The 24,053-nt window shown below is 45.9% G+C and overlaps 1 protein-coding gene across 1 annotated transcript in view; it reads left to right on the top strand.

Annotated features, from left to right (window-relative positions):
- Positions 1 to 24,053, top strand: part of LOC138285693 (polymeric immunoglobulin receptor-like) — a 164,025-nt gene that overhangs the window by 124,801 nt on the left and 15,171 nt on the right. The window contains exon 5 of the mRNA XM_069226397.1: positions 22,196 to 22,255. Coding sequence (XP_069082498.1) covers positions 22,196 to 22,255 — 60 coding nt within the window. The remainder of the gene's footprint in view (positions 1 to 22,195; positions 22,256 to 24,053) is intronic.

Here is a 24,053-nt window from a genome sequence, read left to right on the forward strand (position 1 = left end):
GGCGGCTGGCCATGGCGGTAACCGCCATGGTCAGAATTCATTAAAAAAGACCGCCAGCCTGTTGGCGGTCTTACCGCCGCTTAACCGCCGACCGCCACGGTCGGAATGACCACCTAAGTCTCATAACCGGGGTACCTCTACCAGGCGGTACATCGACCATCTACCTTTATGCCGATGATATCTTATTAACCCTCACCGATCTGGCTAGGTCCCTACTGGCACTCCGAACCATATTAAAAGACTTTGAACTCCTCTCGGGCTACCGGATTAATTGGGACAAAAGCGAGGCGTTGCCCTTGTCCCCTGTGACAGTAAGTGCGTTCGTGCAGGAACTACCGTTCAAGTGGAAGCGGTCGCGTCTACAATATTTGGGCATCCACATCAACGGAGGATTGGAGAATATGGTGGTTGATAACCTGGACCACTGTTAGCCAGTATGATAAGAGAGTTAGATAAATGGGTGCATTTGGGCCTATCTATGTAGGGCAGGGCGCAGGCGGTGCAAATGGTGACACTACCGAGATTCCTTTATGTCCTGGGCATGCTACCTCTACAGATCCCCATGTCCCGCCTTAGAGAGAAAGACCGTTGCATCCGAACTTTTGTCTGGGGTACGTTGCACCCTTAATTACCCCTAGGTCTACACTTCTCGCCTGGCGGGGAAGCTGGGGCTGGGTCTCCCCCTCACTGGTCTAATAGCTGTGGACTTTGATCATCATTATAGGGCGATGGTCTTGAATTCAACAAATCATTTGAAGTCCCCATGTATGTAATGAAGATCTTTATTTAAGTGCATAAATCAAGACCCTCGGCCTCTCCATTAGGGCAAAGAACCCTCACCCCCTCCTGCCAGTACTGCAAAAGGTGAAAAGTAAAATGGTAATAAAGTGAATTTATTACCATTTTATGTTTCCCTTTCCCCAACCCGAGCCATGTTTTGGGGGAGGGTGGCATTGCTGCTAATTGGCAGCAGAGGAGTGGTATTCACTCCTCTAGTTAGCAATGCACATGTCACTTTTCCCAGCTGTCTTGCGATGGCCAGCTTAACATGCACAGTGTAAACTTCTCAACTCAGCTGTCTAAGACAGCGTGGTGGAGAGCAGGCACTGGCCCCCGGTGCTTGGAGGAGCATTGGGCAACCCACTCCTGCCAATCCTGGTGCTGCTCTTATGCTGCTAACATTATCAGCCGCATGAGAGCAGCGTTCAGATTGGTGTGGAGAACTGCTGCAGCTTGCTGACCAGACCAGCGCTAAGAAACTAAAGCGACCTGAAGCGAGCCAGTGCATGCAGTGGGTGAATACATTTTAATTGTATTCTTTTTAACCCACTGATATACTGTAAGACTCGCACTTCCTTCAGTTTCAATGCCAGAGTTGTAAGTCATGGTCCTTTATAAACTATGTTTAGAACAAGCCATGGCTGACTGCTTTGGTGTTGGCCAGGCACTGCTGATCAGTGGCTGACCCCCAAAATATTTAGGGTGCCAGCCACCACTGTAAATCAGTAATAGTTGTTTTATTTTCATCATTATGGGCACCATTACATTCGTAAGTCCCAGAGGAAGATATAATTATATAAAGTGGAAGCATTGTTGTATTCTGCCTATAAATAGTCCCAGAAATATGACGTTTGACTGATCTGCCTTTTATTATTCCTAAGAATCAAAAAGACTTAAAAAATCCTGATCACCAATCACAGATTAATTTATTCTAAACACTTTATTGACTCACTTGCAATCCACAGATATGCATATTGGAAAGAAAATATAAAAACAAAAGTATTTGGGGATACCAAAATTAAACTAAATTAAAGGTACATAATCTATTTAGAGCACGCATAATTCTCAGAGAAATGATGATTTTGAAGAAGACTAGTCAACAAGTGACATGCATGGTCTTGGAGTATACTTGAGACTTAAAATTAATTTAACACAATTCTTAGAATGGCAATGGAAAAAAGCATTACTAATGCTGAATTAAATGGCATGCTGCAAAATGGAACTTGTATTATAATTACATTTCATTAATATGGAATTATCCTGTGGTCCATAGATACGGATGTGTGTATTACCAAATTTCTCACCAAAGTTCCTGGTCCATTTGCAATTAGACCTCGCCACCAATACATCATATGTTCTCCACTGACAGGAACCATGTACACTATTGGTAAGTTATGCCAAAGTTGGTTAACTCATTCTAGTTTAAACAGTGTGTAAGAACACCTGTAAAACACTAGCGAAGACATGCATTTGAGTGACTCCTTGGTTTCTGCCCTCCTGCTACTTGATCTGATCAAGCCCAGGAAGGCAGAACAAAGGATTTCCTTTGGGAGAGGGAGGTAACACCTTCTCCCTTTGGAAATAGGTGTGACTGGCTTGGGAGGGGTAGCCTCCTCAAGCCACTTGTTTGCTTTGAAGAGCCCATTTGGTGCCCTCCATGCATAAACCAGTCCACTCCGGTTCAGGGACCCCAAGTCCCTGCTCTGGGGTGAAACTAGACCAAAGTTGGCAGGGAAGTCTGGGGTGAAACTAGACCAAGGTTGGCAGGGAACTCTGGAAGCATCTGAGTGGCTAGGCCAGGTAGGATACGTCAGAGCCCCCTCAGGGCTATTTAGGGTCTCTCTCTTGGGCGGGTCCTCTTATTTGGCTTCCAAGACTACAGCAGGATTCCTCTGCAACCTCCACTTCGACTTCTGGCCACTGGAACTGCGACTGGACCCTCCAGGAACCGACAACGCTGCAAACAACGAAGCAGACTCTTCTGCAACTTTGTTTCCATGATTCCTGCCAGCTTTGCAACATTTCACCAGCCATGTACACTAAGAAGACAACCTGCACAAGAAGAAGAAGGAATCTTCCTTGGAATGGAGAAGTCACTCCCCTGCAACGTAGGCACCTACAGCAAGCGACGACTGGCTGTGTGGATCTCCCCTCATCTTGAGCTGCATGGATCCTGCATTGCGGATGGTGGTCCGGAGTGGTCCTCACTGCCAGCTGTCCAACTTGGGTAAATGTAAGCCTTTGCCTTCCCATGCAGGATAGTACCCCCCTGCACCGCACCTTTTGCAGCTGCCAAGGATTATTGGTATCTCCTTCAAGGGATCTTCGGCTACGTGCAGCTCCAGCCCCCAGCACTCCTTCCTGCAAAGTGTGCGAGGAGGCCTCTTTTTGCATGGTTAGCCCGCACTTTGTGCCTGATGTTGATGTGTTCTAGAAGTTGGTAGTGTCCAGGGCCCCTGGTAAAAAGGTTCCCTGGGCCAAAGCTCTTTCCATAAATATTTTGTGATGCTTGGCACAATTGGATACACTCTTAAATATCCCTTTAAGTCCCTAGTAAGTGGGTACCCCAGTACCAAGGGCAAGAGATATTAAGAGTAGGCCCTTGAGGGCAGCAGCACTGATTGTGCCACCCTCAAGGGCCCTGCACCCAGGTGCACCCAGCACTGCCATTGCAGGCTGAGTGTACTGGAGAAAACCTAAAAAGACAAACCAGAAATGGCACACCCTCTGTTTGCCTGGTCCACCCAACACTGCATATATTATGGGTCACCCCTCTGGCAGGCCTTCCAGCCCTGAGGCAGGGTGCACCATACTGTGTGTGAGGGCATAGCTGCATGAGCAATATGCCCCCACTATGTCCTTACCAGACGTAGGACATAGTGAGTGAACAGAGCAGCCATTTTAAATGTGTGTGTACTGAACACTAATCAAACACGAGTTTCCCAATTACATGATGGCCTCTCTGCACCGTGGGTTGTTTGGTATCAAACAACTCAGAATGATAAATCCAAACTGGTACCAGTATTGGATTTAGTCCTAAATGTACCCAGGGATCAACTTAGCCCCCTGTAAAAGCTAACATAACTGGCATGGTTGCTGACTGGTTCCATTCAGCCTGCCACCTCCAGACAGCCAATCCATAAACCTTTGGGGAGAGCCCAGGCTCTCTGGTTTGGGAACAATGCCCTTCCTGGGTGGAGGAGCTAACACCCCCTCCCCCAGGAATGTGCAACACAGATGTGTAACACAGATGGCTTCCTTCTTGCAAACCCCCACTTTTGGCAGGAGCAGAGGTGGGAAACCAGACAAAGGGAAGGAGGAGTGGCCTCATTGGGCATGCACCACCCCTGAGGGCTTGCATGCGCAGTGGTACCCCTGATTAATTTTCCTCCATGTTGGAATGGAGGAAAATAGCCAATGAGGTTTAGGGAAGTGACCGTTGCCACAGGAATTGGTCACTGTAGTGGGTGTAGCCACCCAAGGGTAAGTGTCCCATTGGACACTACCAGGTTCCCCCTAAAATACCCACTAAACTCAGTATTTACTGGGCTCCCCTAGACCAAGAAAACAGATTTGGAAAAGATTTTAAACGACAAAGGAGACCAGCACCAAAAGAAGACCACAGCAAGAGAACTGAGGACCTGCTGCACAATGATAAGGCACCAGACCCTGCCTGCTACAACCAGGACCCGAACAAATTACCACTGCAGTGGAGCTGGACACTGGACCAACCCCAAGAAATCCAGGGGACCTCCAGGCTTCAAGATTCACCCCAGATCTCCCTTAAGAGTGGAGGCACCACTCAACAACTCAAAAAGAACCAGCAAACCAGTGAGGGTCTCTTCACTGACTGGCCAGGAGCTGCAGCTACACCTGATGACACAACTATGACCGCCCAGACGTGTCCCACATCTGTGCCAAGTTTGGTGACACTGCACCCTCTAGTGGCTGAGTTACGACTGTACCCTGGGTACTGGTAAGCTGACATTGGACCATCAGAAAACCAGCTCCCCCAGAGCTGAACAAGGATCAAGAGGAAGCCCCAGTTGAGGGACTTCAGGAACACCCCAGACCTCTGACCAGAGTGCCCCCGTTGTCCTGTAAGCCACCCTCCAAGAGACTCAACTCCAGCTCCAAAGGACTCCATTGCGCACAGCATTCAAGACCTCCAAAACGCCCTGCACCTGGCCGCCCTGGGCCTTGCATTGCAGGATCTGCTGTGTACCCCGGGTCCCTAACCCCTTGCGACCTCGACAGCCCAAGGGGACCTCCAGGCACCATCTTTAAAACTGCAAACCAGCTCCTTTTCCAAGTGTCGCATCCAGGTGGCCCTGTGCCTATGCCAACAACCTCTCCAACGCTGCTCCCGCCGGAACCAGGAGCCACCCAAGACTCTCAGCTGGCATAAGATGCCCACCGACTACTGCGACCATCCTGCAAATGAAGAGACTGGTAATCCAACTGTGTAATTTTTAATGCATTTTTAAAGGTGACTGTGCAGTGATTTGTATGGTGTGTAATTATGCACAGAAAGGCTAACTTTGCTAAAACTTTGAAAAATCATATCTCGAAAATTACTTAAAGTATCTTAAAGATATTGGTCTTAAAAATTATATAAAAGTCTGAAGTAAAATCTGGTCTTGAGTTATTCATTCAGTGTGTGTGGTGCATGATTGGATTTGTGAGCACAGTAAATGCTTAGCACATCTTAGCACATCTCCAGGCTGACCAAAGGACTGGCTTTAAAAAGGTAGTTTTTGAAGATAGAAAAGCAAAGAAAAGAGCTGGGCTTGCCACCCATCTCTGGTGGCAGCATGCAAGTGTTAAAGGAGAAACCCTTTAACAGTCAGCTCCCAAAAGGAGTTGTCCCTCCCTTCACTGAAGGGGATGTTATAGTGAAATGGTTTTCTGTCCTTGAAAGAGCCTGCATTGGGTGGGAAATTGAAAAGAAACACTGGGGCACACTGGCATGGGAGTTATTCCCAGTAAAGTGCAGAGATAGGCTCCTGACACTAAATGACGCAGATTCTAAATCCTCTGACCTCATGAAGGGTACCCTGATTGAGGGCTTTGGATTTACAACTGAAGAGTACAGAATAAAGTTTCGGGATGCTCGAAAATCCCAGCACCAAACCTGGGTTGACTTTGTGGACTATTCACTCAAAATGCTGGGTGATTGGTTAGCTGAGAGCAAGGTACAAGACTATGATGGGCTGTACACTTTGTTTATGAAGGAGCATCTGTTGAGTAATTGTTCCAGTGATAGATTACACCAGGATCTGGTAGACCTGGGTCTACTTTCCCCTCAAGAGTTGGGGAGGAGGGCAGACCACTGGGTCAAAACAAGGGTTAACAAAACTACCACTGGTGGGGGAGACCAAAAGAAAGAGGCCAAAAGGCCCCTCCAATGGAAATATTGGGCCAAGGGTAAAAACAACAAAGAGTCTTCTCAAGGCCCCCAAAAACCTGCACAGGAGGGTGGGCCCAGAGACTTCTCATAGTCCAGGAGAGGGTACAAAGAGAATAACTTTGACCCCAACAAGGCTTGGTGCCAAGATTGCAAAACAAAGGGGCACCAAACTAGAGACTCTGGCTGTAAAAATAAAAAGAATGCCTCCAGACAACCAGCAGTAAATGCAGTTGGCAATATCCAGATGGGGTCAGAGGTGTGGCCTGACCATGTCAGTGATCCCTCAGAGGCAACATTAGTCACTGAGGGTGGAGTAGATTTACCCTGTGCTGCCTGGCCAAGTAACATGAACAATACAGGCAGCACCCTGTTATTAATGGGTAAAAGACAGAAGCTCTAAGGGATACAGGGGCTAGCATCACCATGGTGTCTCAGCACCTAGTACGTAAACTCAGTTCCTGGTAGGGAGGTCTTATCCTGTCACTATTGCTGACAATGAGACCAAGTTCCACCCCATAGCTATGGTAAACGTTGAAATTGGAGTAGCAGCAGGGCAGAAATAATTGGTTGTGTCCTCATCCATCCCTGTAGATTGCGTACTTGGTAATGACCTGGAGTGTTCCCCCTGGGCTGTGGTAGAGCTAAAGACCCATGCAGCAATGCTTGAGATCCCTGAGTGGGCTTGTGTTAATACTAGGGCACAGAGCAAACTTTGGAGGGAAAAAGGAGAGCCGGATCCTGAAATAGTGCACCAGCCTCCTAAGAGAGAAGGCAAGAAGACTGGGGGACCATCTCCAAACAGATCCCAAGACAGGACCCCTCTTCTCAGGAGGAGGAGTCACCCACCTTAGAAGGAACTGAGCCTGAAGAGCTTGGGTCTTACCACCCAGAGCTCTTGGGCCCAGGGGGGCTCTCTAGGGAAGATCTGTGCCAGGGACAAAGGGAGTGTCCCACTCTTGAAGGCTTGAGACAGCAAGCTGCTCAGGAGGAGCTAGGAAATGTCATTGGTACCCAGACGGTCTACTGGGAGGAGGGGCTCCTGAACACTGAGGCCAGAGACCTCAAGCCTGGTGAAACCAAGAGGGTGGTAGTGCCACAGACATTCAGGGACTTCCTTCTCACTTTAGCCCATGGCATTCCCCTAGCAAGGCATCAGGGCCAAAATAAAACATGGAGTAGGTTGGTTAACCACATCTATTGGCCAGGAATGCCTCAAAAAGTGAAGGACATTTGTCAGTCCTGTCCCTCCTGCCAAGACAATGGTAAGACAGGCTGGTACTTAAAGCCCCCCTTAATGCCACTACCTGTGGTTGGGGTTCCCTTTGAAAGTGTAGGGATTGATATTGTTGCCCCCCTTGACCCTCCAACAGCATCAGGACATTGATACATATTAGTGGTAGTGGATCATGCCACTAGTAATACTGAGGCTATTTCCCTTAGGACCATAACTGTACCTGCAGTTGCCAAGGCCCTCCTGGGTGTTTTTACTAGGGTTTGGTTCCCTAAAGAGGTAGTATCAGACAGAGGTTCAAACTTTATGTCTGTATACTTAAACCACTGGTGGCAGGAATATGGAGTGACATATAAGTTCACTATCCCATACCATCCACAAGCAAATGGTTTGGTTGAAAGATTTAACCAGACCCTAAAAGGCATGATTGGAGGACTCCTTGAAAAGCTAAGAAGGAGATGGGATGTCCTACTTCCTTGCTGCTGTTTGCCTACATGGAAGTGCCACAGAAGGGAGTGTGTTTTTTACTCTTTGAACTTTTGTTTGGGCTCCCTGTTAGGGGAGCTCTAAGTTTAGTGAGGGAAGGCTAGGAGAGACATCTCAAAGAGCACAAACAAGACATTGTGGACTATGTGCTTGGCCTATGTTCTAGGATGGCTGAGTACATGTAGAAAGCCAGCAAAAACCTGGCAGGTCTGAGACATGATTACAGGGTTACTTGTGTGGGTGGCACAACCAGTGCTGCAGGCCCACTAGTAACATTTGATTTACAGGCCCTGGACACCTCTAGTGCACTTTACTAGGGCCTTAATAGTAAAACAAATATGCCAAACATGGAGAACCAATTACATACACATTTTAAACAGGAGCACTTGCACTTTAGCACTGGTTAGCAGTGGTAAAGTTCCCAGAGTAATACAAACAGCAAAATCTGAGTCCGGCACACATCAATAACTTGGGGAACAGAGGCAAAAAGTTAAGGGAGACCACGCCAAGGATGAAAAGTCTAACATTGACCTAGCCAGTTGCAAAAACCCCAAAAGAATCATACATATCAACCGCCTAAACCCTATTTTGACAGAGCTGATGTGACCATGCTCATGGTCACAGATGAGGGACAGCAGGATGAGAGTGAGCCTCTCCCTGATCTCTACTCCAGCAACCCCAAAGATGGTTATGTGGATGGAGTGGTCTTGTCAGACACCTTCACAGAACAACTGATTGCAGGAAAGTCCTTAACCAGTATGCTCAGCTATTTTCTCTGACCTCTGGGAAGACAAACTGGTGTACCCATGATGCGGACACTGGTGACAGCCTGCCTGTCAAGAACAAAATCTACAGACAGTCTGACCATGTCAGAGAAAGCACAGAAGCTGAAGTGAAGAAAATGTTGAATGTGGGTGTCATTGAACCCTTAGAGAGCCCCTGGGCCAGCCCAGTAGTGTTAGTCCCCAAACCTCACTCCACGGGTGACAAGAAAGAAATGAGGTTTTGTGTGGCCGACAGGGACCTCAACTCAGTAACCTTAACCGATGCACACCCAATCCCAAGAACTGATGAGCTCATAGACAGATAAGGGGCAGCCAAATACCTGAGTACTTTTTATTTGACATCAGGGTACTTGCAGATTTGCCTGACCCCCTAGAGCAAAAGAGAGGTCAGCATTTATTCTTACTCCTAGTGGGCATTATCAGTTCACTTTAATGCCCTTTGGATTAAAAAATGCAACTGCCACCTTCCAAATGTTGACTGGAAACTTTTAGTGCAGTTTACTTAGAGGATATAGCTGTCTATAGTTCCATCTGGCAGGATCACCTGATCCACCTTGGAAAGGTCATTGAGGCCCTGCAAAAGGCAGGCCTCACTATCAAGGCCAGTAAGTGCTAGATAGGACAGGGAAAAGCTGTGTACTTGGGCCAGCTTGATGGTGAAGGTCAAGTGCAACCTCTACAACCCAGGATCCAGACCATTCTGGCTTGGGAAGCTCCTACAACCCAGACACAAATCAGGGCATTCCTTGGCTTAGCTGGAAATTACAGGGGGTTTGTGAAGGATTATGGTACAATAGTTGTCCCCCCCTCACAGAAACTACCTCTAGAAAGAGGCCCAGAAAAATCAACTGGACAGTGAGTTATCAAGAGGCCTTTGACACTCTGAAGACAGCTATGTACTCTGCTCCAGTACTAAAAGCACCAGCCTGCTCCAGGGAATTCATAGTCCAGACAGATGCTTCAGAGATAGGGATAGGAGCAGTCCTCTCCCAAAGGATTGATGATGGACATGGCCAGCCAGTTGATTTTATTAGCAAGAAGCTACTCCATAGGGAACAAAAATGGAGTGCCAAAGAGAGGGGAGCCTTTACTGTGCTTTGGGCCCTGAAGATTGAGGCCAAACTATTTTTGGTTCTCACTTCACTTTTCAGACTGACCACAGGCCTCTCAGATGGCTACAACAAATGAAAGTTGAGAATCCCAAACTGCTTAGGTGGTCCATTTCCCTACAGGGAATGGGCTTTAAAGTGGAACATAGACCTGGGACTGCCCATTCCAATACAGAAGGCCTCTCCAGGTTCTTCCACTTAGAAGATGAAGACTCACTAGGGAAAGGGTAGTCTCATCCTCATTCTATTGGGGGGGGTAGTGTGAAAGGAGGACTCTTTTTGCATGGTTAGCCCTCACCTTTTTGCCTGATGTTGATGTGTTCTAGAAGTTGGTAGTACCCAGGGCCCCTGCTAAACAGGTTCCCTGGGCCAGAGCTCTTTCCCTAAATCTGTTTGGGAGTGTTCTTGATACAACGGGCAGAGGCGTTCTGGATGCGTTGTAGTCTTTTTTGTACCTTGGTGGTGGTTCCGGCATAGAGTGGTTTGCCGTAGTCCAATCGGCTGCTGACGAGGGCCTGGGTGTTCTTTTGGTTTTGGTAGGGATCCATTTGAAAATCTTCCCGACGCATGCACATGGTGTTGAAACAGGCGGAGGAGACTGCACTGACTTGGCGGTTCATCAAGACTGATGAGTCCAGGATGAATCCGAGGTTGCGGGCGTGGTCGGTGGGGGCCGGACCGCATCTGAGGGCAGTGGCCCACCAGGAGATTGAGTTTGCAAAGAGCCCAAAATCTTAAATTCAGCTCTACTGATCCACACCCAGGATCTGGGACCTGAGCGGCACCATTTAGGGGTCAGGAGCTTACCTCAGCTGGATATGAGTGCTGGTCCTGTTGGTTATGTCCCTGTGACTCTGAACAGGAGGCTAGCAGACTAGCCCTTGGAGTCAATGTAGGAGTCAGGGTTCAGGTGCAGGTCCAAAATCCTCTGACTCAGGTAGGAGGGCAGCAGGGCACCAATACAGCAAGGCAGCAGCCCAGTTGAGTAGGAGTTCTTTTAGCAGCACAGCAGTACTTCTTCTTGGCAGAGTCTCCGTAGGTCCAGGAGTGTACCTACTTTGAAGTCTAGGAGAAGTCTTTGGAGGTTTCTGTTTGAAGTGCTTGCAAATTCCTGAGTCCCTTGCCCTGGTTCCAAGCTGGCTGTAATGACAGTGTGGAGGTGGCAAGCTCTTTGTGTCAATTTTTCATTACAATTTCATAGATACCAAATATGCATACCTGGTCCCATTCAAACGTTGGTACTTATTAAATGTAACAAAGCTATCCAATCTTAAGCTATGGGGCATGTAGGACTCAGCATTGAAAACCAAACCAAATTTTGGAGTTTTACACTACCAGGACATGGAAAACCTAAACCTACATGCCCATCTTTAGAATTACAATGCACTCAGTCCTACGGGCTACCTAGGGTCTACTTTAGGGGCGCCTTATATACAATAAAAGGGGAGTTTAAGGCTTGGGGTTATATTACCAAGTCGAATTTTCAGTTTCAAATTGCCTGCATGCCTGGGACATGCTTTTAGGAGCTCTTTAAGTGGGTGGCACAACAAGTTCTGCAGGTCCACCAGTAGGATTTAATTAACAGGCCCTAGGTATAAGGTACACTACTCATTGAATTTATAAGTGAAATATGCCAATCAGGTGTAAACCATCTCAACCATGTTTAAAGAACTGAACACAGGCATTTTAGCACTGGTCAATAGTGGTGAAGTGCACATAGTCCAAAGGCCAACAGAAGCTAATTTTTGCAAAAACGCAAAAGGGTTGCGGGGAGGCCACCGTTAGGCTGACAGTTCTAACAGAAATTTTCAGCTGGTAGCTTTAGGAAAAGGCCTCTTGCTACTATTGTGTCTCTGTAGCTTATATGGGAGGCCAGCCTACTGACCCTTGGAGTCTACTTCTTTGATCTAGGTACAAGATGGAACAGGTCCAGTCCTGCAGGTCTCTTCTCAGGTCAGAGGCAGTAACTCTAGTCCTTTTCTGTTCCTCCTCAGGTCCAGTATTTGTTCTGGAAAGGGTACTTGGGGATGCCACTTTGATGCCTGATATCAGCTAGTTGGGGGGAGGAGGTAATAAAGGGAGTATGACTCATGAGTTCTCCCTAAATAATCGGGAAAAGCTCCCAGAGGTAACCCTATTCGCAGTTGCAGCACCTCCTGCCTGTCCTACCGCACACTGTCCCACAGTGCGCCCACCTAACCAAGGAAATGTGCACCCCTTCCTCTTTGGTCACCCCAAACCAGTTCTGAAGTAACTCCTCTCCCACAGGGTTTGGTGCCTACCTGACTGGGGGAATGAAGGAAGGGGGTCTGTCCAGGTATCAGCTAACATTAGCCGGAGACAGGGGAGGCCCCATCAAAGTAAATTAGGTTCCTTAGTCTACCCCAACTGGTCATCCTGTCAGAGGAACACAATCAACTCCCCACACCCAAGCTTTTGTCTTTGTTCTGGCTATAGCCTTTACACTTAATCAGGGCTATTTACCAGCTTGGTGACAGCTGGCGGATAGCGCACATTAGACTCCAGGAGCTTCAGCCAGGGAAAAAGTAGCTTTCCAAAAGTCCCTCTTCCATAATATTTATTGAAAGTCCAGCTTCACCTTTCAGTTGATTTTTGATTAAATATTATTTAAATTGTAATTTATTTTTCTTTCTAGCTGGTCCCTAGCCTGTGATATAAAAAATATTATTCAATATTAATGCCCAGTGTTTATCTAAGGGCAGCCAGCCTTTCTTCAGTGAGAATAGTGTTTGAGTGCTAGTACTGTGTGGATATCTAAACTTAACATTTCTACCTGTCATGTTTTTAAATATCATGTAACCTACCTTGTGGGCTACAAGACCTATATAGGGGTGACTTATTAATGTTTTTAGGATGCTTTTCTCCTATTAAAATGGTTTATTTTTATAGGTTGCAGTTTTAAACTAGCAGCTTCTAGGCTGCAGTGGCAGGCCTGGAGTAATATTTGCCTAGTCACACTAGTCAGTGGCACAGTAGTGCTGAGGTCCATAAATGACATTTAACTTTTCATGCCATGAGTGTACTTTAAGCACCAGATACTAAGGCCTCCTTATATAAATGTTAGGTATAACATTTAGAGTTTTAGCCTCTTTCTACATATTGTAGGGGCCTAGTTAGCAGTGTCCTAATGCACTGAGTGAAAAAAACAGCGGAACAGTCTACAGAAAATGGGGATGACCATACAAAAAGGGGCACTTTCTCACAGTATGCATTTTAGGAACAATGGGAAAAGGAATTAGGCATTGCCTTAGAGGATGGTCAATGGGAGTGAATCTTAAAAATGCATAGCAGTTTTGCTAAATGTGCATAATGGAAAGAATACTTCTCAGAATTCTCTATATTCAGTACATGCAAATTGTGGTGCATAAATTTGACAGCAAAAACCCAGACGTATACTGGAGGGGATTAGTTGAGCAATATCCACTATTAAATGTCCTACGCAAATGCTCTCCGTTGCACACAGAAATGAAATGCGGGAAGCTATATGTACAATCAAATTATCTAAACACGCTCGATGACCCTCATTGATTCTAGTACGATTCACCTCATATTTTGTTTACCTATGGTTTGAAATGAATGTTGTTAACTGCAAAACATACTAGTTTTATACTTTTGGGAAGCTGGAGGGCCTAGAATACATTTAAGGCTCACAGTTTTTTGTTTTTAATGATTTTTACAGATAAATACAGACAAAATCAACATGTTTCCTGTCCTCTTTTAAAAGAGGAAAAATACTGACAGTTGTGCTTCTTGTCAGAGACTCTCCATGCGTTCTTTCATGAACTCCAGGCAACAGCTGTGCAGATGTTTTCCTAAAGCATGGCATCCACATATGAGTGCACGTCTAAGAGTTAAATAAATGTGGAAATATACCATTCTACAATTCTATTTACTCTCAAAACACATAATAAATATGGAGAAATACCAAAATGATGCCCAAAAATGTAATATGGATAAATACAGATGGGAATATTAAAAAAATAAATACCATAAAACTGGGAGCCCTAACCATAGTATCTGGCTGCAAAATATGTTGGGATTATTGTGAGAAAGTAGCCTCTTTCTACCATGGTTACCCCCACTTTTGGCCTGTTTGTGAGTGTGTGTCAGTGTGTTTTTACTGTCTCACTGGGATCCTGCTAGCCAGGACCCCTTTGCTCATAGTTTGTGACCTAATGTGTGTGTTGTCAGTAGTGCTTAACTGTGTCACGGACGTTCTGCTAACCAGAACGTCAGTGCTTATGCTCTCTCTCTTCCAAATTAATCACTATAGTTTAGTGACTTCATTTACCAATTCCAGTTGGCACACTGAACTCCCCTTATAAGTCCCTAGTGTAGGAGGCTGGACTGGCTTATAGTGAGTACCAAGGGGTACTTACACCTTGCACCAGGCCCAGGTATCCCTTATTAGTGTATAGGGGTGTCTAGCAGCTTAGGCTGATAGATAATGGTAGTTTAGCAGAGCAGCTTAGGCTGAACTAGGAGGCGAGTGAAGCTCCTACAGTACCACTAGTGCCACTTGCGCAATATCATAAGAAAACACAATACACAGATATACTAAAAATAAAGGTACTTTATTTTTATGACAATATGCCAAAGTATCTCAGTGAGTATCCTCAGTATGAGGATAGCAAATATACACAAGATATATGTACACAATACCAAAAATATGCAGTATAGCAATAGAAAACAGTGCAAACAATGTATAGTTACAATAGGATGCAATGGGGGCACATAGGGATAGGGGCAACACAAACCATATACTCCAAAAGTGGAATGCGAACCACGAATGGACCGCAAACCTATGTGACCTTGTAGAGGGTCGCTGGGACTGTAAGAAACCAGTGAGGGTTAGAAAAATAGCCCACCCCAAGACCCTAAAGTTCCCCAAAGAGCACAGAAGTCGTGATAGGGGAATTCTGCAGGAAAGACCAACACCAGCAATGCAACAATGATGGATTTCCAGACTAGAGTACCTGTGGAACAAGGGGACCAAGTCCAAAAGTCACGATCAAGTCGAGAGTGGGCAGATGCCCAGGAAATGCCAGCTGTGGGTGCAAAGAAGCTGCTACTGGGCAGTAGAAGCTGAGGATTCTGAAAGAACAACAAGGGCTAGAAACTTCCCCTTTGGAGGATGGATGTCCCACGTCGTGAAGAGTCGTGCAGAAGTGTTTTCCTGCGGAAAGACCGTAAACAAGCCTTGCTAGCTGCAAAGCTTGCGGTTAAGATTTTGGATGCTGCTGTGGCCCCGGAGGGACCAGGATGTCACCAATTGCGTGAGGGGACAGAGGGGGCGTCCAGCAAGACAAGGAGCCCTCTCAGAAGCAGGCAGCACCCGGAGAAGGGCCGGAACAGGCACTACAAAGTGGAGTGAAACGATGCTCACCCGAAGTTGCACAAGAGAGTCCCACGCCGCCGGAGGACAACTCAGGAGGTCGTGCAATGCAGGTTAGAGTGCCATGGACCCAGGCTTGGCTGTGCACAAAGGAAATCCTAGAAAAGTGCACAGGAGCCGGAGTAGTTGCAAAAGACGTGGTTCTCAGCAATGCAGTCTGGCGTGGGGAGGCAAGGACTTACCTCCACCAAACTTGGACTGAAGAGTCACTGGACTGTGGGAGTCACTTGGGCAGAGTTGCTGAGTTCAAGGGACCTCACTCGTCGTGCTGAGAGGAGATCCAGAGGACCGGTGCTGCAGTTCTTTGGTGCCTGCGGTTGCAGGGGGAAGATTCCGTCGACCCACAGGAGATTTCTTCAGAGCTTCTAGTGCAGAGAGGAGGCAGACTACCCCCACAGCATGCACCACAAGGAAAACAGTCGAGAAGGCGGCAGGATCAGCGTTTACTAGGTCGCAGTAGTCGTCTTTGCTACTTTGTTGCAGTTTTGCAGGCTTCCAGCACGGTCAGCAGTCGATTCCTTGGCAGAAGGTGAAGAGAGAGATGCAGAGGAACTCTGATGAACTCTTGCATTCGTTATCTAAGGAATTCCCCAAAGCAGAGACCCTAAATAGCCAGAAAAGAGGGTTTGGCTACTTAGGAGAGAGGATAGGCTAGCAAAACCTGAAGGAGCCTATCAGAAGGAGTCTCTGACATCACCTGCTGGCCCTGGCCACTCAGAGCAGTCCAGTGTGCCAGCAGCACCACTGTTTCCAAGATGGCAGAGGTCTGGAGCACACTGGAGGAGCTCTGGGCATCTCCCAGGGGAGGTGCAGGTCAGGGGAGTGGTCACTCCCCTTTCCTTTGTCCAGTTTCGCGCCAGAGCAGGGCTGAGGGGTCCCTGAACCGGTGTAGACTGGCTTATGCAGAAATGGGCACCATCTGTGCCCATGAAAGCATTTCCAGAGGCTGGGGGAGGCTACTCCTCCCCTGCCTTAACACCTTTTTCCAAAGGGAGAGGGTGTAACACCCTCTCTCTGAGGAAGTCCTTTGTTCTGCCTTCCTGGGCCAAGCCTGGCTGAGGGGTTGGCAGCAGCAGCAGCTGCAGTGAAACCCCTGAAAAGGCAGTTTGGCAGTACCCTGGTCTGTGCTAGAGACCCGTGGGATCATGGGATTGTACCAACAATGCCAGGATGGCATTGAGGGGGCAATTCTATGATCTTAGACATGTTACATGACCATATTCGGATTTACCATTGTGAAGCTTCACATAGGTAGTGACCTATGTGTAGTGCATGCGTGTAATGGTGTCCCCGCACTCACAAAGTCCGGGGAATTTGCCCTGAACCATGTGGGGGCACCTTGGCTAGTGCCAGGGTGCCCACACACTAAGTAACTTTGCACCTAACCTTTACCAGGTAAAGGTTAGACATATAGGTGACTTATAAGTTACTTAAGTGCAGTGGTAAATGGCTGTGAAATAACGTGGACGTTATTTCACTCAGGCTGCAGTGGCAGGCCTGTGTAAGAATTGTCAGAGCTCCCTATGGGTGGCAAAAGAAATGCTGCAGCCCATAGGGATCTCCTGGAACCCCAATACCCGGGGTACCTCAGTACCATATACTAGGGAATTATAAGGGTGTTCCAGTATGCCAATGTAAATTGGTGAAATTGGTCACTAGCCTGTTAGTGACAATTTGGAAAGAAATGAGAGAGCATAACCACTGAGGTTCTGGATAGCAGAGCCTCAGTGAGACAGTTAGTCATAACACAGGTAACACATTCAGGGCACACTTATGAGCACTGGGGCCCTGGCTGGCAGGGTCCCAGTGACACATACAACTAAAACAACATATATACAGTGAAAAATGGGGGTAACATGCCAGGCAAGATGGTACTTTCCTACACCTAGTATATAGTACCTACGTACCCAGGGCATTGGGGTTCCAGGAGATCCTTATGGGCTGCAGCATTTCTTTTGCCACCCATAAGGAGCTCAGACGAACCCTTTCACAGGACTGCCACTGCAGCCAGCGTGAAATAGTGCACACACTATTTCACAGCTTTTTTCACTGCACGTAAGTAACTTATAAGTCACCTATATGTCTAACCTTCATTTACTGATGGCTAGGTGCAAAGTTACTAAGTATGAGGGCAACCTTGCACAAATCCCCGGACTTGTGCACTACATATAGGTCAATACCCATATGTAGCTTCACAATGGTAACTCCGAATATGGCCATGTAAGGTGTCTAAGATCATGGAATTGTCCCCCCCCCATTCCAAATCTGGTATTGGAGGGCCACTCCCATGCATCCTGGGGGCTCCACCATGGACCCTCAGTAATGCCAAACCAGCTCTTGGAGGCTTGCACTGCAGCTACAGCTGCTGCCACCTCACAGACTGGGTTCTGTGAGGTGGCAGCAGCCCAGTCCCAGGAAGGTGGCAGCCCAGTCTCAGGAAGGCAGAACAAAGCATTTCCTTTGCGAGGAGGGTGTTACACCCTCTCCCTTTGGAAATAGGTGTTACAGGCTTGGGAGGGGTAGCCTCCCAGAGCCTCTGGAAATGCTTTGATAGGCACCGATGGTGCCCTCTTTGCATAAGCCAGTCTACACCAGTTCAAGGACCCCCAGTCCCTGCTCTGGCGTGAAACTGGACGAAGGAAAGGAGAGTGACCACTCCCCTGTCCATCACCACCCCAGGGGTGGTGCCCAGAGCTCCTCCAGTGTGTCCCTGGCGTTAGCCATCTTGTTTTCCAAGGTGTGAGGACAATGTGGGGCTCTCTGAGTGGCCAGTGCCAGCAGGTGATGTCAGAGATCCCTCCTGATAGGTGCATACCTGGTTAGGTAGCCATTCCCCCTCTCAGGGCTATTTAGGGTCTTTCCTGTGGGTTCCTCTTCGGATTCAGCTTGCAAGTTTCCACTAGGAATCCTCTGCAACTCCTGCTTCATCCTCTGACCATCGGATCAACCGCAGACTGCTCCAGGAACTGCTGCAACAAAGTATCTAGAAGGGCTACTGTGACCCTGCAACTTCAGCTCCAGTCAGCAACTGCAACAGTTTCCAAGGTGTGCATGCTCTGAGGACTCCCTGTCTTCACCCTGCACCAGAAGGACCAAAGAAATCTCCCGTTGAGTGATGGAGTCACTTCCCTGTTCCAGCAGGCACCTTCTAAAATGATGACCGGTTCTGTGGGACTCCTCTCCTGGTGACGAGCATGTTTCCTGGAACACAGGTGGTGGACCCAGAGTGTCCTAAGGTCCAGCTGTCCAAATTTGGCAGAGGTAAGAGCTTGTCTTCCCTGATTGCGACAGTACCCCTGTGCACCGCATCATCTCTACCTCCTGAGGCCTCTGTGCACTATTTGAAAGAATCCTTCGTGCACAGCCTGGCCCAGGTCCTTAGCACTCTATCCTGCGTCGCTCAACTCGCTGAGTTGTTCTCATGGGGCCTTCTTTTGTAGTGCTGCAGCAACCGCAATTTGCACCTTCTTTGCCCCCATGTCCTGGGACCTCTCTGGGTGCTGCATGGTCATCTGTGGGTTCCCTCCAGTGTTGGGAGCCCCCTCTGCCTCCTCAGTCTGAGTTGAGGCATTTTGATGCAATCTGCGACATTGCTTGAACCAAGGCTTGCTAGATGAATCAAACGCTGCAACTCGCCTGCATCTAAAATCTCTATGTGGGACATCCTTTGCATCATGCAGGAACCCGCAGCCATCTTCTTTGGTGCTCTTCTGCAGACTTCTTCCGACCGGAGAATCTTCTTTTGCACCATCTTCTCAGTTGGCGGGCCCCTGTCCTTCATGGAATCTTCTGCAACTTCTGGACTTGGTCTCCTCTCTTTACAGGTCTTCAGGTCCAGGAATCCACCATTTGTTGCTTGCAATCTTGCTTGGTTCTTGCAGTAACTCTAACCACGACTTGTAGTGTGTCCTGAGGAAACTTGCAGTACTTTACTCCTACTTTCCTGGGCTCTGGGTGAGGTAATTTACTCACCTTTGTGGTTTTCTTACACTCCTAGCGACCCTCTATACTACACTTGCCTAGGAGGGAATTTGTGATTCGGATTCCACTTTCTTAGTATATGATTTGTGTTGCCCCATGGCCTAGTTCTTCCTATTGCATTCTATGGTATTTTCTATTGTTTGCACTATCATTTGACTATTTACTTACCTTATCTTGGTGTCTAGCGTATATATTGTGTATAATACTTACCTCCAGAAGGAGTATTGCCTCTAAGATATTTCTACCCTTGTGTCATTAAAATGAAGTACCTTTATTTTTGGTAACACTGAGTATTGATTTTTATTGTGTATAAGTACTGGGTAACTATAGGGGTATTGCAGGAGCTTTGCATGTCTCCTAGTCCACACTAAGCCGCCCTGCTACAGCTACATCTATCAGCCTAAGCTGCTAGAACACTACTACTTCATATAATAATGGATAACTGGACCTGGTATAAGGTGTAAGTACCCAAGGTACCCACTACAAACCAGGCCAGCCTCCTATAATTATTCAGCATGAAAACCTAACCTAAGAGATCATAGAAAAAGAAGAAAAATGATGTAGTATCTGAGGGTTTGTTCTGCAGTTGTTAGCCCAAGACTATAAAATATGTCCAAAGAGACTGTTGGAGGCACAAGATCAGAGGCCATCTTCTAGCCTAAACAATGGGGCTATAACACTGCATTAATTACAGACTTCCCCTGTAAATAATTTATGATGCAGGGTCACTGCACTGTTTTGCACTTTCTTACATCAGTCTGAATCAATCTGAAGGTGCCATGGTTGAGGATTTGTCAAGAGCCACTGGCGGTGGCGAGCTTGTCAGCTACGTAGGCAGGTGTGCTGGAAGTGATCGCTTTGTAGATGATGTAGTAGGTAGAGTTTAACTCGGGTTCCATGCTCCAGCACTTCATGATGAGTGTGGTGCTCGATTCTTTCATATTCAATAGTCTTTTTCAGTTTCCTGATATTCTTTCATCTTTTAAGCATCAGCAGGGTTGCAGATCAGAAAGTACTCACAGCTTATTTAGGTTGGCCTGATATAGGAAGCAGCTTCAAGTTTGCAATCGAGACTAAAGTACATGGCCCTACACCCAGATTCTGAAAGGTGTCACGGAACTCAGTGCAGCAGCCAAAAATGCTGTACTGGGTTGCGTGGCAAGGAGGGAGCAGGAGAGTGCCATATTCACATGGATATGGCTCTCTCCTCCCCTCTCTCTAGCACCAGCACTAATTTCAGCTGCCATGCGCCACGCACACATCTCAGTGCCATAGTGCGAGGATGTGTGTGTGTGTGTGTAAGTCTAGCATAGGTTTATGTGTTGGAAGGTATCCCTCCTGTACAAAATACTATGCCTAGACATGTGAAAACCTTTTCCTACTTTGTGTCTGGGCTGCACATCGCAGTACACATACAAAGTTGGAAAAGCACGGAGAAATGAAAGTATTTCTCTGTTTAAGCCGGCTTTTCAGCTGCATTAATTTGTGGCACTAAATCCTGTCTTTTATTGTTATTGAATAGGGTTGAGCATCACAAAGCATGGGTGGGTGCCTGGGAACGCCCATGTTCCACCCATGTAACGCCCCCTTGACACAAAGTACTACAAAGCAGCGTTTCACATTGCTTTGAGTCACCTTGGGTACCTTCCAGGGCAAAACAAGTCTTGCACTGCAAAGTGAATCATTGTGTCCTCATTAGTGTCACTTTAGTGATGTTAACCCAGTGCAAAATGTTTGAGAATCTCCCATTCAGTATCTAAAAGTAGAGAAAACCAATTGGCAAAGTGAGCTGATCTATGCTGTATGATGTGGTGGATGGAAGCAAAATGTGGATGGCAATTCAAGAGATCATTGGAGGACCCTTGCTGACCAAAGGCCTCTGTATATATATTATACAATATTTTTTTGAAAAAGCAATACTCTAGCAAAACAGCTAAAGCTATCTCCAAGGCCAGGCCTAAAAATGTTATACAGTTAGATAAAATATTCGGGTCTGTGAAATGTTTGGCTGTCGTAAAATGATAGAACTCAGAAATAATCTTAATCCACCATTGGGTGCCCTGTGGTTTATATATTATAAAAAATAGCCAGGATAACATCATACACTTAGGACATTATATAGATGATATATGCAGTTAGAGGGAACAAACTTTCTTTTCAATTTCACATCTGGTGCAGTCCTCTTTCACTCCTTTCCAAAGAGCTGTGCATTACTTCTGATTTGCCTTTTCCCACACCATTTGGGTGATTTATATCCGAGTTGTGATGTATTCAACAAATAACTAGCTCTGGTGTGCTTCTTCCTGCATCATGCAGCTCCGATGAGACATTTTACCTTACACGTTTGAGATCGGCTGTTGTTGAATATGTTTGATCAATTCAACCAAATAAAAGGAAAATTAACCATAATGCAGCTAGGGGAAGTCCAAAATATGTTACAACCAGGCAATCAATTTTTAAATTTGACTGGATCCAAACCTGATCAAATTTAGAAATCTCCTACAAATGATATCTTGAGGGAAATTATGGAGTAAGCATTAAAAAGATCATATAAAACTCCAGAGAGAGAGAACTAAGAACAAAACCTTATCCAACTACATACATATAAATAAACAAAACCACATTTATAAAACATTATTGAAAATTGTGAGATGTTCAGGTGTCCTATGAGGTGAGCTATCATTTGAGACCAGGGCATCCTTACTATTTTCTAGTTTTAATTCTTCCTAGCAAGCAGTGAACAAACACTGATATACTAGTATAGCAATCCTTTGAGCTCTAATCTAGATTAGGGATGTGACGCATATGATGGCTGTCTCCCATAAGGCATCAGTCACGTCAGATGTAAAACTGATTCTGTTTTTGATGAATGATGCTATGGCTATGTACTGGCCTCTGTACCTTCTGCACCAGCATTATGTCTGCTTATCTTTTGAATGTTTCCTGACCCTTAATTTCTCAATTGAACCAGTTTCTTATTATTATTTTCACTCCAAGATCTCTCGAACACATGGACGACAGTAATACCAACAGTATCTGGAACCAGAGATGCAGAAGGTGAGGTCCTGAAAAGTATTTACCTTAAAGTTCGTAGATGAACAACTTCTGAAGAACAACAGCATATCGTAGTTTCCATCAAAACCAGCTCTCCTGGAGATTGCAAGAGGCTTCAGTGTAACAGTATTCATAACTCTATGGGCACTTTTTGCATTAGCAGACACTGCAACCTAGAGAAATATTAACTGTATCTTGTCTTACTGCTATATGGGAATTATTGGTATTCTTTACTGTGATCACCTGGTGAATTCAGAGTTCTGTAAAGTTATATTAACACTTTCAATAGTTCAAATCAGAGTGTATGCGTGTGAAGCTCACCTGGTGAGCATGGGAGACTTCCTTTTTGAAAATATGGGCTTTAGAGAACAGGCCACCCTTGTCTGTTTATTGGTAACACATAGGGATTTGTTACTCTGTTGATCATTCCTGAAATTTCCCTCTGCTTTATCCAGTCTTCAGGTCCTTGCTAATTTTCTTACCTTTACTTTCTTTGGTGGGTTCATGTGCACTGTTGTATTTCCCTTAGCTGAATATAGGGCCTTTCTCAACTAGTTGTTTATAACTTGAGGCTCTTCCAGCAATCCATAAAGTACAGAAAGCTAGGAATCTGTTGCTTACAGGAGCACATGAAGATCACCTACTCTACCCTGTTGTTCTTATAACTGATATTATAGTAAGATGTTGACTGTTAGACAGGAGTTTCTGTCTACTTGTAGGAATATTATTCTCTCCTTTGTTCAGGTCTTGTAAAGTATGAATGTAAGTCTTGCATGACCACAACTTAGTGGAGCCACACCCTACCAAAACCGTTGTGTCTTTGCCATCCTCTTGACCTTCACGCTGGTAGGGTTTTTTCTTCTGAGACTTGGACGGACACATCTGTTGTATATCCTTAGAACTATGTTGTCCAAATTATTATGGATTACATGGATTCTCATGCAGTGCAATTTTCCACTGTAACCGCAGACTTTTAAAAATGTACTTTTCATGCCAAATCGTGCTGCTCTGTTAGAAAAGGCTTGGTATACTGCTGTGCAATGATCACAGGGCTCGATTCACAAAGGGACTACACTGGCTATCCTCAGGAAGAGCAATGGAAAATAATGCTTGCCACAAATCAAACATAGTAAACCACTCCACTCCACTCAGCAAGGATTTGGTAGCATAATGATAGCAGGACTCTGTACAGTGGGACAACATGTGACTATTATTAATTTTTTACAGGTTAAGTGCTATTTTCTTTTTCTGCTTGTTTTATTTTATTCCCATGATCATATGGAGCAAGCATTTAAAAGATCATACAAAACTCTAGCGGAGAGAACTCAGAGCAAAACTTAATCCAGCTACATAAATATAAGCAAAATAATCAGAGTTTTAAGGGCACCCTGGCACTTCTATTCAAATTCCTTGTTCAATCATTTTCTCAATGATAGGTGTCATTCTCTCCTTTGGTTCATTAGTAAGCTTGTAGTGAGAAGAACAAGGAAATATATCATTAGGTTTACTTGTACCTCCACTGGCTCTGCACTTTGTGTTAATCCAGTTGATTTCCCTGTAAAATCCCACACCTCCTCTTTCATGGTGTGTCCTAAATGAGGTGGCAAATGTGAAAACTAGGAACAAACTCACTCGTGATTTTTCAGATTTAAGCTTTAATCTAGATCTTTATCTTGTGTTTGAATTGCTACACCATCCAATATAAAATAAATTAACCAATTCATCTTATTCAAATATCACGAACCAACAATGTAACTAAAGGTGCGTAAAAATTATGAATTTATAGACATTCTCTGTAGAT

This window comes from Pleurodeles waltl, chromosome 1_1 (genome assembly GCF_031143425.1).
Source record: "Pleurodeles waltl isolate 20211129_DDA chromosome 1_1, aPleWal1.hap1.20221129, whole genome shotgun sequence".
Lineage (NCBI taxonomy): Eukaryota > Metazoa > Chordata > Amphibia > Caudata > Salamandridae > Pleurodeles > Pleurodeles waltl.